This window comes from Grus americana, chromosome 1 (genome assembly GCF_028858705.1).
Source record: "Grus americana isolate bGruAme1 chromosome 1, bGruAme1.mat, whole genome shotgun sequence".
Classification (NCBI taxonomy): Eukaryota; Metazoa; Chordata; class Aves; order Gruiformes; family Gruidae; genus Grus; species Grus americana.
The window spans coordinates 66,832,714-66,848,864 of record NC_072852.1 but is presented as its reverse complement, the minus strand read 5'-3'; the positions used below and the strand labels follow the sequence as shown (position 1 = coordinate 66,848,864).

At 43.1% G+C, this 16,151-nt stretch overlaps 1 protein-coding gene across 3 annotated transcripts in view; it reads right to left on the bottom strand.

Annotated features, from left to right (window-relative positions):
• Nucleotides 1–11,274: 11,274 nt before the first annotated feature.
• PKP2 (plakophilin 2) overlaps nt 11,275–16,151 on the bottom strand; it is a 45,226-nt gene continuing 40,349 nt past the window's right edge. Inside the window, exons 12-15 of one of the 3 annotated variants that reach the window (XR_008574401.1) lie at nt 15,411–15,498; nt 13,739–13,856; nt 12,735–12,883; nt 11,275–12,500 (exon numbers count right to left, since the gene is read on the bottom strand). Coding sequence is in view for 2 of the 3 variants with exons in the window: in XM_054806727.1 (XP_054662702.1) it covers nt 13,788–13,856; nt 15,411–15,498 (157 nt within the window). In the remaining variant the exon portion in view is untranslated. Of the gene's footprint in view, nt 13,857–15,410; nt 15,499–16,151 lie in introns of all 3 variants that reach the window. The other 2 variants (XM_054806737.1, XM_054806727.1) reach the window with 2 other exon arrangements.

Below are 16,151 nucleotides of genomic sequence, written 5' to 3'. Positions count from 1 at the left end.
GTGAAAACAGCTAATGAACAAGGTTAGGTTTCCTCCTTATCTGAGACCTTTTTCACAATTGACTGCATTGCTCATTCATCGTCTAGGCAAGACTCAAAGTCCTTTAGGAGATTGGACTGCTTCTTGATGTGGGGCTCACATATAAGCTCCTGATTAGTGAGTTGACTAAAGGAATTTCCCAGGCTGGCCCAGTCTGACTGATAGCGGCTATTACAGCTGTAATGTGAGAGTTATACTGAAAGGAGACGACGAAAGGATAGAAGTGCGGTAAAGGAAGCTATCAGTGTTGTGAAAAATCAAGGCTCAAGCGAAAGTACGGTAGATTCTGAAAATAGATATAAGGAAGCTCTTTTGGAGTGATGATTTTAAGACCCACTTCAGGAAAGTCTGTAAGTTAGGTTTGGGTTTTTTTCTCAACATGTACTTTTCAAGTAAGAGTTGTATGAAATTTCATGGAGGCAGAGCTGTTTGCTTGATTAGAACAACAGCAAAAAAGTACAGAAGCATTCAAAAACTGTGAAAAACTATCTGTTTTGCTGTGAAGCTAAGCTTTGTGCTAGGAAATAAGAAAGGGATTTTCTTTATGCTACTAGAAGGTCAAAACCTCTTGTTTTAGTGTCAAGTTAATGTTAATATTAGTTGGAACAAATTTTGCTCTCGTCTGCTTCTTGCAGCTAGGCAGGGCCATGTGGTGTTTGGATTCCCAACTAGTGCATGAGAGTATCTTCAACTGGAAAATATTTTCTAGTCTTAAGCTAAAGTTAGCATGAAGAATTTCTCTTTCTGTCCCCACAAACCTAAACTAGTTTGTTATTCTTTCACTTTATGCCAAGAAGCTTTTAAATTCCTGTAGAGATTCTATAGTACTAAAGGGGAGCAAACACAGAAGCACCATTGAAATGTCACCAGCTGTCAGCAACTGTCTTGGTTGCACTGGAGATGTCACCATTTGCACTATGCATAGAATAGGAAATACCAAGTTACCATGCTGGTTTTTTCTAGCCAAGTCTTCAAAAGAGTTAAGGATGGAGCATCTCTAACCATTTCTAGTGTGGCATCACTGTCCTGGTAAGAATTTTTTTCCTAATGCCTACCCATAATCTCCCAAACCTCAGAATGATGTTGTTGTCCTGTTGCCCCTTGCTTTACCACCTATCTCTACTGTGACAAGTTTGGTTCTGTCATCTCTGGGGCTTATTTGCAAGTACTGGTGGATTGTTTTACATCCATGCTTTGCCTCCTCTTCACCAGGCCAAACAAGCCCATGTCCTTCAGCCTCTTCTTACAGCGTACGTGCTCTAGGTTCCTCACTGCCTTGGTAGCTCTCTGCTGGTTTCTCTCCAGTTTCTTGGCATGCCCTTTCTTGAACTGGGAGGGTTCAAGTCACTGCACTCCAGTGCAGTGTTACTCCCTGCCGAATGGGGGTAACAATTTCCTTAGGTCTGCTGGCCATGCTTCTCCTAACATAGCCTGTTATGCCACGTCCCCAATTCACAATGTAGGTGTGCTGTTGGTTCCAATTGCAGTTGGTGTCCACTGTAAGTGCCAGACCCTTTTCAGCAGGTCACCTGCTCAGCTGGTCAGTCCCAGCTGGCACTGATGGCTGGGCTTATTCCACCCCCAGTGCAGAGACTTGTACTTCTTGAAAATTGACATCTCTGTTGTCCCACTACTTGAGCCTGTGTGTCAAGATGAGGGTGTCCCTGTTGTAGATCCTGACGCAGCTTAGTCTTGTTTCCACTCCTGAGGAAGGCCAAAGTATTCCTAGGAAACTTCACAGAATCATAGAATGGTTTGGATTGGAAGGGACCTTAAAGATCATTTAGTTCCAACCCCCCTGCTGCAGGCAGGGACACCCTCCACTAGACCAGGATGCCCAAAGCCTCATCCAACCTGGTCTTAAACACTTCCAGGGATGGGGCATCCACAACCTCTCTGGGCAACCTGTTCCAGTGCCTCACCACTCTAACAGTAAAGAATTTCTTTCTAACATCTAATCTAAATCGACCCTCCTTCAGCTTAAACCCATTACCCCTTGTCCTGTCACTACACTCCCTGATAAACAGTCCCTCTCCAGCTTTCCTGTAGGCCCCCTTCAGGTACTGGAAGGCCACAATTAGATCTCCCCGGAGCCACCTTTTCTCCAGGCTGAACAACCCCAACTCTCTCAGCCTGTCCTCATAGGAGAGGTGCTCCAGCCCTCTGATGAACTTTGTGGCCCTCCTCTGGACTCGCTCCAACAGCTCCATGTCTCTCCTGTACTGAGGCCCCCAGAGCTGGATGCAGTACTCCAGGTAGGGTCTCACAAGAGCGGAGTAGAGGGGCAGGATCACCTCCCTCGACCTGCTGGTCACACCTCTTTTGATGCAGCCCAGGATACAGATGGCTTTCTGGGCTGCAAGTGCACACTGCCAGCTCATGTTGAGCTTCTCATCAATCAATACCCCCAAGTCCTTCTCCTCGGGGCTGCTTTCAATCCATTCCTCGCCCAGCCTATAGTCGTGCTTGGGATTGCGCCGACCCACGTGCAGGACCTTGCACTTGGCCTTGTTGAACTTCACGCGGTTCACATGGGCCCGCCTCTCCAGCCTGTCAAGGTCCCTCTGGATGGCATCCCTTCCCTCCAGTGTGTTGACCACACCACACAGCTTGGTGTCATTGGCAAACTTGCTGCGGGTGCACTCGATCCCACTGTCCATGTTGCTGACAAAGATGTTGAACAGTGCCAGTCCCAGTACCGACCCCTGAGGAACGCCACTCGTCACCGGTCTCCACTTGGACATTGAGCCGTTGACCACAACTCTTTGAGTGTGACCATCCAGCCAATTCCTTATCCACCATCCATCGAATCCATGTCTCTCCAATTTAGAGACAAGGATGTTGTGCGGGACAGTGTCAAATGCCTTGCACAAGCCCAGGTAGATGACGTCAGTTGCCCTTCCCTTATCCACCAACACTGTAAGCCCATCATAGAAGGCCACCAAGTTTGTCAGGCACGATTTGCCCTTAGTGAAGCCGTGTTGGCTGTCACCAATCACCTCCTTGTTTTCCATGTGCCTGAGCATAGTCTCCAGGAGGGTCTGCTCCATAATCTTGCCAGGCACGGAGGTGAGACTGACCGGCCTGTAGTTCCCTGGGTCTTCCTTTTTACCCTTCTTAAAAATGGGGGTTATGTTCCCCCTCTTCCAGTCGGCGGGAACTTCACCGGACTGCCAGGACTTCTCAAATATGATGGAGAGTGGCCTGGCCACTTCATCCGCCACTTCCCTCAAGACCCACGGATGCATCTCATCAGGTCCCATGGACTTGTGCACCTTCAGGTTCCAACCTTCAGGTTGTGAACTTGACTTCACAAAACTTACAGCCTGTTTCTCTTGAATAATATTCATATCCAAACCTGAAGGTTTTTTTACACTTTTTCAGTTACTTGTAATACTCCTGGATGACAAAATCACTGGTATCTCCAGTAGTAAGCCCTGACCAAACCCTGCATCTGCCTCTAGTGCAGGCATTAGCAGTAGCAGTGTGACTGTGAGAGCAGCATGCCTGTGTTTTGCAGAGACCAGCAAGAACACATATTAAAAGAAATGAAATGTTCTGGACAGCGATAAGTTGATTTGGTGTGTCTGGAAGAGCTGACCACCTGTAATGATCCATAACGTATAATGTGCATGTTAACGGGGATAGATGCTCTACCCAAATATGCCTGTCTGGGACACTAATGAAAGAGCAGGATGGCAAAGCTCCTGAGCCCCTAAACCTGGTTGTGTTTAAGGAGAAGTATTTAAAAACAACAGGCCAATGAACATGAAGGATTTTTAAACAGTCTAAATTGTGTGTTACCTTATTGCTGGAAAAAAAAAGTTATAGCTTCAGTTACAGAAAGCTTTTAACAGATCTTGAAAATCCAAAGTGTGGTGATTTAATTATTATATTTTTTTTACAACCTGCAATTTTACCACATTGTTGTTTATATCAAACTACAAGCTCAGCTTTTACAGAACTACCCCTCCTGCACCCCTAAAAGCCCTTAGGGTAGAAAGCTGTTTATGGGGACAGGTGTCTCATATAAGGAGCCTTTGAAAAAGGACTCCAAACAGATTTTATCCTACGAAATCTCTATAGTGGATGCAATTATCAATCAATCAGATGCAAAGAACCATGTACTTTACAGCACAGGTGTGAGAAAGCTGTTGCATCTCCTTACCTGTAAATTACAAGGGTCAGAGCTATGCAGGGAAGGGTTCACAGGTTTGAAAAAGTCATAGCGGGGAGAAGAAAATGGCAAGTGATGCAATATGGGGACAGTCTGCTAAATTCAGCCATGGGCGAAAGCCAGTGACAGTTAAGTGAGCTGGCATCAAGAAGGAATATGAGCACGCAGGGCTTTAAAATACCACTTTACACAGAAATGCTGGGGTATTCCCACAAACCACCATCTCAGACTTCGTGGTACGTTTCTGAGAAGTATGTTTGGGGAAATATGGGAGTCCAACACCTAGAACAATATTACTGAAGATGCTTCCCACCAAAGCTCTTCAGAGAGTAATAAATAGGCATAAGACATTTGCTATGGCTCTCTTGTCCCTTCAGAAATTACCTTGCATGCGAACAAAGTTTCAGTGATCTAGGCTGCATCTCTTGATACGTCCCTTTCGAGTGAAATGGCAGGTTGGAAAGCAATCCTGAGAGCCTCTGAAACCTCCTACCACTGGCAATGAGCTACCTTTTGTTTCAGGGGTATCCCTTACAGGGCCCATGTTCTTAAATCCCCTCTCACTCTCCTGGAGGATTCAGTTCTTTGTATATAGAGGTACTGCAAAACATGTATGTGCATGCATGCGCCCAAGTGTGTTTTTTAACACAACTAATGTTGTAATGAAGAAGGACCCAAACGGATGTATCTCACTTTGTTCTGGGAAGAAAATCCTCTAGCCACACTTGCAACATCCTTTGTTCTGGGAACCTCCCTTCCCTCCACCCTGTCCTGACTTTTCTGTGTCTGGGAATGTACTTTGGGTTATATGGAGGTAAGCAATATGTTACCCTGACCTCACTGCTAAATTTACAGGAGATGGAACTGACTTTGACGTGGGAGCGGAGATGGGACTGCTGGATTATTTCTGGTCTCAGCTGCACCAGTGAGATGTCACCTTCAGAGAGTGTCTGCCAAGCCAAAGCAAAAAGGATTTGTACTTTACAGCATGTTTGCAGTTTTCAGCAAGCCCGTGGTACAAAGAGATTCTCAAAAAAACATTAATTGCTTTATCTTGGAGGGGGGGTGGGTGAAGAATAATATTTTGCTTAGCTTAGGAGGAGTGTTATTGTTATGACCTAGAAAGAGAAAAAATGTTGGGAAGATCTTCACAGAAACACTCCTTTTCTTTTCCTCCTCTCCTTCCTCTTCTTACCCTGAAAAAGCTATTGTTACATGGCATGAATGTAGAAATTAAACTGGCCCCCTCCAATCAGGATGCCTTTGCTTAATGGGCGGCAGCACAAGTCAGTGTAAACTATGGGCTATTTGCTGTTCTTTTTGTGAAGGTGGCAGGTCCTGCTGGGGCTTTGCTTGCAGCCAGAGCTAAACATCCTGGGGACTGCCCGGGGTGAAGGAGAGATACCTTGCCAGTGATGCTGATAGCAGGTAGGAGAATGCCTTCTTGCCCAAGCTACAGGGTCATGAGTGTTTAAGAAGAATTTCATGATTAACAAGAATTTTGTTAAAAGATTGCTCCGGCTTGAGATGTTACACTGATTTTTTTTTTTTTAATCTGCGTGTCTACAGAGAAAAAAATCCTAGCCAAGGCCCTACAACCAGACTGCACGAGTGGAAACAGTGGCAGAGCAAAATACACATCTGCTGCAGGAGGTTGGTATAAACTCACGAGAGATCAGGAACCATTGTCAAGGGCTACACCTTATTTACCTTTGTTTTTTTTCGTGGCTGGGAATGAACTAATTGCTGTTTGCTGACTTTAGTGGAGAACCTGAGAGCAGACATGCACTTTCCAAGGGTTTTGCCAGCCGCAGCTAACATGACTGTTTGATCGATGCTTCTAAACGCGTTTTCCACAAGGAGTGAGTGCCCACAGGACAGGTGGAAAGCAGCCGTTCGCTTCTGCGCTGCTCAGAGCCCCCCCAGGCTGCCATGTTGTGCCCACCCCAAGCTTGTTTGTACAATCCTTGCCAAAACATCTGTCCCACAGGCCACCTGCCTGCTCCATAAAGCCCCCCGTGGGTGTCCCCGCTGCATGGCGTCCTGCCCTGCACTGTCACGGCGGGTGCTGGAGGGGAGCCAGCCCGACGTGCAGCATGCGGCTAGCTGAGAGCATCGCTTTTGCTGCGGCAGTCGGGGGGAAAAACAAGGCGCTGATTCAGGACCATACGCAGATGTGTAGAGCCTCACAGGGCTGAAGAACAGGCCAGAGGTGGTTGCCATGAGCCAAACTGCTGTCTGGCCCTGCGTATGCAGTGACAGAGCAGATGATACGTGCCTGCCATTTTGTCGAAGTCAAAACTTGCACGTGGACTAGCAAACGTTCCTTCAAAGCTGCTCCAGTGCTGTGCTGCGGTGGATCAGGGTGGGGGGGTTGGGCTTCTTTTTTAGCCTCTCTGAGTCAGAACAGTAGGATTTGAAAGCGCTTTTTCATTAAAAATACACAAAATGGCAACAGTGGTGCCCAACTTTTAAATCTACATCTTTCATATCTACAGCTGTAGCCACTGCAGTAGACGTGAAGAACATGAGGTTGCCTCTAAAATGCAGGTGCATGTCTTTCAGGTGTACTAAATACCACTTCTTTTACAGGTGAGCATATTATAGACTACAGAATTCATTGTGCCCTATTTACTATCCATAATTACCTCCACAATAACTTAATTACAACCCTAAGCCCAGGTACTGGTAAATCTGTCTGCCTTTCTTCGTAACAGTAGAAAATAACTGATCTAATTAGGAAGAAAGTCCTTGGTGGACAGGTAATCCACAGTGTTTATTCAGCAGGCACGGCACTGGCCAGGCTGCCAGCTCGCAGATGTGGCTGTACAAGAGGCCAGTGCCAGACCTATGCTGGCATCTCCCAGCTCAGTGTGCAGGGCTTCAGAAACCTGCAAACCAAAACCCCTTAGCAACGCCCAGCCCTTAAACCGTGGCAACATCCACTCCAGCTTCTCGTTGGCTCCACGTACAAGTTGGGAAGGGAGTTGTGTGCAATCCTGTCATGGTTTGCAGTGAGGGTCTCCCGAGGTAAGTCGTCCTTGCTGGAGGTGCTGGAAGCACCTCTGACTCAGCATCCAGATGGTCTTGCTTTCTGCCAAGCGAATTTCAGAGCTTCTGAAGTTTCTCCTTTCTTTTGCAAACACATTGCTTAGCCTTTCTCACTTTCCCAGTTTACCCATCTCATACTTTTTTCCAGGACAGCATTTGCTGCCTGACCCTGTCCGGTAACACTTCTCACTGGAGGCTCAGCATCCCTCCCCTGCCAGCAGAGAGAAGCCAGCTCCCTCCCTGCCCCCTCCCCGCCTGCCGGCTTTCCTGCCCCTTCCTTGATGAACCGCTCTGGCACTCACACCTCTTTCAAATGCCTCTGCTTCAGTCTTTTACACCAGAAGACAATTTTTCTTCCATCTCTTTGTGTCATTTAAGCTGTGCCAAAACTTTTGCAATAACATCTGCAGGAACATTGCAGCTATCCAAAGCATCAGTTCTGGATTCCCAGGTTTTAAGTATTTTCAGGTTGAGTAGTAGCAACATTTAAAAAAAAAAAAACCCCAAAACAAAACCCCAAAATACCTACAACAATGCTGCTTGCAAATATTGGTTTGTAGATTCTCCTTTTCATCAGTGTGTATATCATCAGGCCTGGGCTCCTCATCACACCTTCTTTTATTTTAAAACCTCTAATCTTTGTCTGTATGCTTTCAAAACAACAAATATGATCCTATTAATAAAATATTATTTCAAGGCTATATGTATCATAAGTTTAGAGCAGCTTTTTTCCTTGCATCAGAAAACTTCTTAAGGATCCTTATTTTAATTTTCAAAAAACCAGACTAAAATTCCTGGAATCCCAGCTTTCATTTTGAGCACAAAGCAGGAGCCGGGTAACACACCTAATCCAATGTGCTCGCAGAGAGAGCTGACAGCCCATATGGCTGCCCTGTCCCTCCTCAAGGATAAAGGTTGTCTTTGAAAGCTTCCATTGTTCTCTCACGTGTGGTTGCGTGTCACCGTGTTGTTAACTGCAATGCAAACGCAAAGGTAAGCACTGCACAAATGTGCCCCAGCTATGCCACCAAGCAATACTTTTATTACAAAGGGGAAGTTTTATGATGAAAAAGCATATTTCCTCTTTACACTATTTCCTTGCTTTTAGTTAACAGCTTTTATTCTACAAGGTCTATTTTAATGTCAGTTACAGATCATTCATCCTGCACGTCACATCCAAGCTTCTCCAGCCTTAACTGTGTGGGGTTTAAATTCATGCATAGTTTTGGGCTATGCCTGATGTCCAGTGTTTTGAGTTAAACTCAAGTGTGCTTATGTATCCTGAAGCGCAGTGTACTTTCCAGGCGGAGCTCAACACTGATACTACAACGTTACTGATTTATTTTGTTGTTATTCTAAGCCAAACACAGCTATTCTGGCTGGGGCCCATTATCTTATAACCTTCATGGGCTTCAGAAAGTTTCTGAACTTTCTGAAAGATATTACCCTCTTAGGCAGCAGCTAAAAAACCCCTTTCACTCTTCATCATTTTTCTGTGTTCACCTAATGGTTCAAGTTTGTCTGTTTCAGTTCCTGGTCAACACGCAGTAAGACATATTTTTTGAGGGTCAGACAATGCCCTTAGATCTCTCTAGAACTGAGGGAGAACCGAAATGTCTTATTTAAGTTACAGGGACTCCCAGATGTCTAAATATGTTCAAGGCAGTAGTGGTGTCCTTCTGAGCCCCAGAAAGCAAGAGCAAGCCAGGGACCTTTGAGGCCAACACCTTTCAAGATGTGAGTGACAGCAGCTTGGCTCATAGTCCTACAGCTGATTACAGCTTAGAGATTGCAAAATGCAGGAATAGGTAAGATGGCTTTGCACAATTTTGGAGGGAATATGTGGTCAGCATGGAGATAAAAAGCCTAATGACGAGCCCTGTATTTGTGGCTGGTGTCCCTGTTACCTTTCGTGGTCATGGTGGTGCCTGCTCTGTGACCAAGGGCACGGGCATGTGCAGAAGGCCCTGATACCTTGCGGGAATTTGCAGTATTGGCTCCAAACTGCAGCTGCTAAGGTCATGTAAGGCAAATGCCTGCTTCCTCTTTGTCATATCCGTGGATATTTAGGCTGGTCTGAGAGATCACTAAGAATAATAGGATACAGCTATGGGAATGGGAGCTTAGGTTGCATAATGGAAAAAAAATAGTATCAAATCTTAAATTCCTAAACTTGAATTAGTTGCAGTCACACTGGACGCAGCACTGGAAGATACAGCCGAATAAAGGGTGCAAGCAAACTCTAATTTCTGATCCTGAGCTGACAATACCTCTATTGTGTATAATAAAATGTTTTTGGCTCTGAACATGTGAAATAAGATAAAATGGGCTTATTTCCTTGTCACATGCAAATCTATTAAAATATCCAAGGCATGACCGTGGAGAATGGCAAAACCCTGCTCTATTTATACTATCTGCTATACACCCCTTTTTGTCTTTGGTATATTTGAACAAATCTCCCTGCTGGGTTTTCAGTGAGCAGATGCTGTGCAACATCTAAACCAACATGCTAAGCGTAGACTTACATGGTTATATTACACCTGATTCTTCAAGCCTTGTCCTTGATGCACTGTGATGCTGAGCGCAAACGTGCTTTTTCTCCAGTCTGATTTCTCCTGCTATTTCCAGATCTTTGTCTCAGATCAGACAATGCCTTAAGGTCATGTTATCTTCCCCATGGGCTGGGTCTAGAATATGAGTCAGGAATGCAAACTGAGGTTTTAATCAGTAGCAATTAAAGCGAAAGAATGGAAGAGCAGCTGCTGGAGTTGAAATAACTTAGGAAACATCAGTCTCATCACTTTTTGCATAGCTTGTGTGACTGTGCTCATTAGGCTATCACGTCATGAACCACCCTCCCAAGAGGGCTGTGAAGTAATACTGTGGGGCTCTTTGGTCTTGAACCCTAAAGACAGGAAAATGTAACACTTCTGTCAAGCTGGAGCCTAAGGGCTAAACATGGTAACAAGCAAACAGGCAGCTTGAGATACCCTCAGCTTTAATGAGCTGCCTTTTGAGGACATACTGCCAGGCTAAGCAGTAGCCAGTGAAAGGGCCTGGAGTCTTGTATCACGGCTCATGATGGTGCCAGTTCATCTCACCTGCAGTTTTGCATGGGCCCAGAAATGAGGGCTGAATGTTTCTTAATATATAGCATGTTCCTACTCAAAAGAACATCCCCCTTCCCTCCCCCCTAAAAAAGCCAAGTAACCTAAACCCTGCGTCTGTGCACAATATAATGCAATATTTTACATAGTTGAATTCTGTTTAGCAAGAGAGGGAGGAGAAAAAGCATTAATGTTTAGGAGCAGTGATAGTAGAAAAAAGGTATGAGGATCAAATGGGGAATGGAATGACTAATCACCTGCAATGAATTAATGTCTATATTCTGTGTTATCTACTACAACATTATCCATACTAATTAAGAGTTTCTACTAAAACAGTTCAGTGGAAGGTTGTTGAACTGGGTTGTGGTTAAGACACTATCTCAAGATAGGAGGCCCAGGGGTCAGTTCCTGATTCAGCCAAAGACACTTTGGATGCTACCCAGTATGTTTAAATTCAAGGTCTCAAATCTTCTCTCTGTAAAAGACCAAGTGAGGAGGTCATAGTTCCCAAGTCCAAGACTAGGGTGAGGATGATCTCAATTATGTTTGAGATCTCCAGTGGTGATATGGCTCATGGTAACATTTACTGGCAAAGAACAACTAAAGAGGGGTGAAGACAGAGGATGCCGGGTGCTTTGATAGGTCAGCAATATAGGACAGAGAGCTGTAGCAGATTTTGTAAGTAAAAATAAATTATTTGCAGGAGCACTCTGATGCCACCAGGAGCATTACACAGATTGCCTTCAGTAACAGTCTCCTGTTGTAGAAAAATCTAAGTCTCTGTACCTAGATTTAATTTAAAAATGAATTTGCCCTTTTAAAGGAAGGGCTAAGGCTTGAAAATACATTTGCTGCATTGCAGCAAGCAGGCTCACTAATAACAACAAAGACCAAAGACAATTTTTTTTTGCATTAGAGAGAACACTTTATTATTTCTCTGACTAACATTCTTTGCTTTCTTTGGAGTCCTGCTGAAATGTTTTTGATTGCATACAAGTAGGAGATCAGTTGTAACAGGGTGTGTCGTCGTTTCTCATCCCTGTTTATAGCTTTCAGTTGTTGCCAGGTCTGATATTCTTCTTTGTGACTTCTGAACACTGCTTTGATTTTAAAGGGACACTATCAATAGAAACAACCCAAAAAGTTTGCAACCCATTCTTGAGGACATCTTACGGGGAGTCAGATATACTAAAAGTATGGCATCTGAAAATGCCCAGCATTGGGCTTTTTTTTTTTTTTTTAGTTTGTGAGTTTCACAGAGCTAAACCAATACTTGGGTATTTCTAAAAGCCCCCTTCCTGATCTTTAGATTGCAGTTCTTCATTCTCATGCTACTTTATATTTAGGTTTACTCTTTTTAAATTAATTTTGCCTACCACTACTTTTTGGGCAGTAAAAGTAAACTTGTCCAGGTTTCCTGGTGTTTATTCATTCATGGCATATGCAGTGTTACTTGGGTTAACAAGTTAGAAGAAAAAGTTAGATTTTAATTGTCTGTTTTCTATCATATTTTTAAAAAAATTATAAAAACAATTTCCTCAACATGCAGTGCTGTAAGTTCCCTTCCCCTGTGTTGTTTTTGGACCTGGAGTATTTTGAAAATGACCTCTTAAAAAAACAATAGTATTTTTAAAACCTTTTACTGGAATGCATTTGATTTGAGTTATTCAAAGCAAATGCGGAGGTCTAACAGACCTATGAAAATGATCTGTGATGGGAGAGCAGCATTGTTTGCTTAACTCCCCAGGACATGTTCTGTTCTGCATGCACGTGTAGGACTTCCTGGGAACCTTAGGGGAACTATATGCACCTACCAGCAGAATTTAGCCCCCCCAACATCCGGAAATATGTTTAGGCACAGTGCAATGTCACAATCCGCTGGTTGCAGGTTTCTGGTAGAAGCTAGACCTTTGGCCATGAGTGATGAAATGAACAGACCTGATTGATAATCTCCTCTGTGATGTCCCTACTCGAAGGATTGTGCATCCCCTTCAAGATAAGAACAGCTGTAATACCTCCTGCACCAGCAGTTCAGCGTGGGGGTACAGGATGGGCTCCATTTGTGTAGGACGGCTTGTCAATACATATGCCAAAGTCTTGGTTGCCATAAATGTAGCTTAGTTCCCCTGATTTCAGAAGAGTAATGCCAGGTCACATCATCTGATAATCCAATTTGACAGAGATTTATATATTTATATAAGAATTTCCTATCAGTTTAATCGACAATTTAACTACTGGTTTGTTGAGATAAATCTCACTAAAGCTATCAGATGGAGTTTTTTAGTGCTGCTTTTCCCTCTCTGAGGATCATATCATAGGAACAGCCTTTAGGTGCTTAGGAATTTTTCTCCTCTTCTTACCTATTCCCACATGTGCAGACACAGTCCTTCACTTATCACGTTGCATGTAACTGCTGTAGGGAGGATGATGATTTCAAGTAAGAGAGTATGAAGCAGGATCAGATGAATTCTTTAAGCAGCGCGGAGTTTAACCTCTCATGTGTGTATATCTATTCAAAAATAAAGGAAAGACTCCACACCTTTACCATATATAGATTATCAACAGAATCATTTTGACAACACAATTTTCTTACAATAATCACTGAAACACCAGCAAATAACTCTTCCACCTATTAGCAAAAATGATGAGTCTAAGTTCAGCCCAAAGTGTCTGAAACATAGTGGTTCTAGTTTAAACCCTTTCTGGACACAGTTATAAATTCCAACAGCCATGTGAGGGAGGATGAGAGGAGCAAGGGATGATATGACCTATGTAAAATCAGTTTTGTTGCTGATGAAATCTCAAAGGAAAGAGGCTTAAGAATCAGTGAGCACATGAATACAAGCAATAAAAAAATAATCATTTTAACTTCATTGGTGCTTTTATAATGCAGGTAGTGAAACAGCTTCTTGTGTATACTCACAGAGACTGAAGGTTCTTATTAAGCAGGTGGGAAGAAACAAAAGGGTGAAAAATTACTATGTCCTGAGCAGTGCACTTGATGCTTACCCACTGTAGAAAACTATCTGTATAAAACAGTCTGAAAAGAATTTGCTGCCAATCAGCATTTCAAACCTCTCTGTAAAAATGCCTGTTAGACTAAAGACAGTCATCTGAAGCTCTGACTAGTGGTCAACCTGGATGAAACTTCACCTCAGACATCCTGAAGAATCCATCTTTGGTTATTCTTATATTGAAATAAGCTTCTTAAATTGATATATACAGTGACAACAAGGTGATTAGGATTAAAAACACAAAACAGCTATCCTCTGGTCACTCAGGTCCTATATAAAATCAGCCTCTTTTTTCTGAGATGATACTTTCTGATTCATGATGGCAACACCAACCGCGTGAAGATAGTTACGTTAACTGACGTATGATCTCATTTGTCTTCAGTGGTGTTATGATCTGATTCAATCTTTTAGTGAGTTAAAGGCTTTTGTGGTCCGGGTATTGATGAAATCCGCCTTCTTAAAGTCAGCCTTTGGAATGAAAGAAACAGAATAATTCGTTATCTTCAGTGTTGATCCTGCAAGTGAAGGGTGGGTTCCACTGCCTAAAAGCGAGATATGGTGCCATGGTAAGGGTCTAGGCAGAGTCCTCTACAGTCAACAGCAACAGAATAGGCATCTCCCAGGAGTGACCCTGTCCAGTCTAAGTCAGGTGAGATGAATCATTGGAGTTGCTTAACTCTCTCCACCGGCTGTACGGGGAGCCTATTCTTCTAGCTCAGCTCTACAGACTCCTAACTCTTAGGTGACTAATGTCAGCTGAGATTAACCCTATCTGAACAAAAAGTATGGAGCAATGCCAAAATGATTCAGGATTTTATCAGCTGTGTTTGAGCAAGTGATTTCTCTGGCTTATTAGACTGAGTTTTCAAAAATGTCTAGGCATTAGGTGGCCTGCAGTTTTCAGTGTTGTACCTGATGTCTGCAGAGGACCCAATTTGCACAGGAACAGCAAATAATCAGCATTTTTTGAAACTCAGACCTGACAAATGTGTCTTATAGGCATACCCAAAGTACCAGTGACTTCAGAAAATTCATGCCATCAGGGATATTGCTATATAGTAAAGTCAGGAATGTAGTTGCAAAAACCCAGAAACATCAAAATCTGGTTAGAGTTTATGTGGGTACAACACCCTTATTCTTCAACGCAGATTTCTGGTTTCTGGGGCAGTGTATTGCTGAGTGTGATGTAAGACTGTCAAGGGATACTACACTAAGAAACTTTTTTTGAGCAAATTTCAACAAAAAATCTACAAGAAGAAACAAGCTGACTAATAAATGCTAAAGGCTAGAGCTTTTAGAAATGGAATAGTTTTAGGTTATAGGGAATTTTAGGTGACAAATTCTGAACAGCAAGAAAACAAGGAATGAAAACAGTTTGAAATGCAGGTTGAAGGTAGGTAGGTTGAAGTAAAAAAAAAAAAAGCAGCCACAGAGCTTCAAAAGGAAAGGAACAAACTGTTTTGTTGGCTGATTCATGCTGGTCATTTTTTGTTTGATTTTGACTGTCGCAGTAAACATTTGCCAACACCTTTCCCAGGCCCTACCTTTTTGTTTGAATATAACTAACACCTGGGCTCGCAGACCATACAAACAACAAGGAAAACAAAACTGCTCTGGCTTTAGAGCAGGAAGCTCCCTCGCCCTGCCCTTGCTTTTGCTGGCACCTGAGGGCCTCTGTGTCAGCTTGGTTCGGTCAGCGGTGGACAGACACCTACTGCGCATCCCTTCTCACCGCCTCAGACTTCTGGCAGGCAGCAGCAATGTTTTTCATAAACTTTACCAGTGGATATAAAAACCGCAGAGGGAGAGAATATGAACACAGATGAGCAAAAATTAATGGCATGCATTACTTCTGCAGGATTAAGTACAAGTAACAGAAATATCAAATTCAGAGCCCACTTGAAATCCTATTGTAGGTTGTTTCTTAACAGTACAGAAGTGCTAAGGGCCCCAGAGGACAAATGAGAGGGTTCTCGGTCCAAAAGGACAGATTACATACCTTTGCTCGAACTCACATCTTACCTTTTTGTAAGCACTGTGGAGATCGGTATGTGACCACAAGGAGTAGAGGAGGACTGAAGCAGCCCTACTAGCTTTGCTGAACATACTACTGCAATTTGGGGGGGGGGAGGGGGGGGGGGGAAGAAAAACATAAAATGTGTTTAAATTCCCACTTCATAATCACAGTGCATGTGCAAACTTCAGCAAATGTAACCTCATAGTATTTTTTTTCTCTCTCTCTCTCCTCCTAAATGCTGTTTTACTGCTCTTTGGGTATTCTAGCACATTTCATGCTGTCCTGACTACTGAAACAAATGCAACATACCTCCCTGCATCACTCATTCTTCAAAATTAGAGAGAAATGAAGTACTCTATAGCCTTCATCTTAAGGCAGTTATCATACTGTTCATATTCAGTTCAGGAAAATATACCTCAACATAACAAGCATTTGAAAGGATCTTTCCAGCAGGTAGAATCTCTGGTTTTAAAATCTCCTAGTTAGATAGGCTATAAAGTATTCAAAGGCTCATGAGGCCTCCTTTACTGAGATGAATTTCCTCTTTTATTTTGTAAAGAGAGAGGAAGGCAAACAGAATAATTATTCATATTCACAAAGTATTAATTATTCTCTTTTGAGTAAACATTGGTTCCATGTGATTACATATTAAATAATGATTAAAGGAAATTCAACATCTATTATCTAAAATGCCCTTTCATAAATAATTGTTAAGTACAGTTCTATCAGCTCTATAAAATGTATCT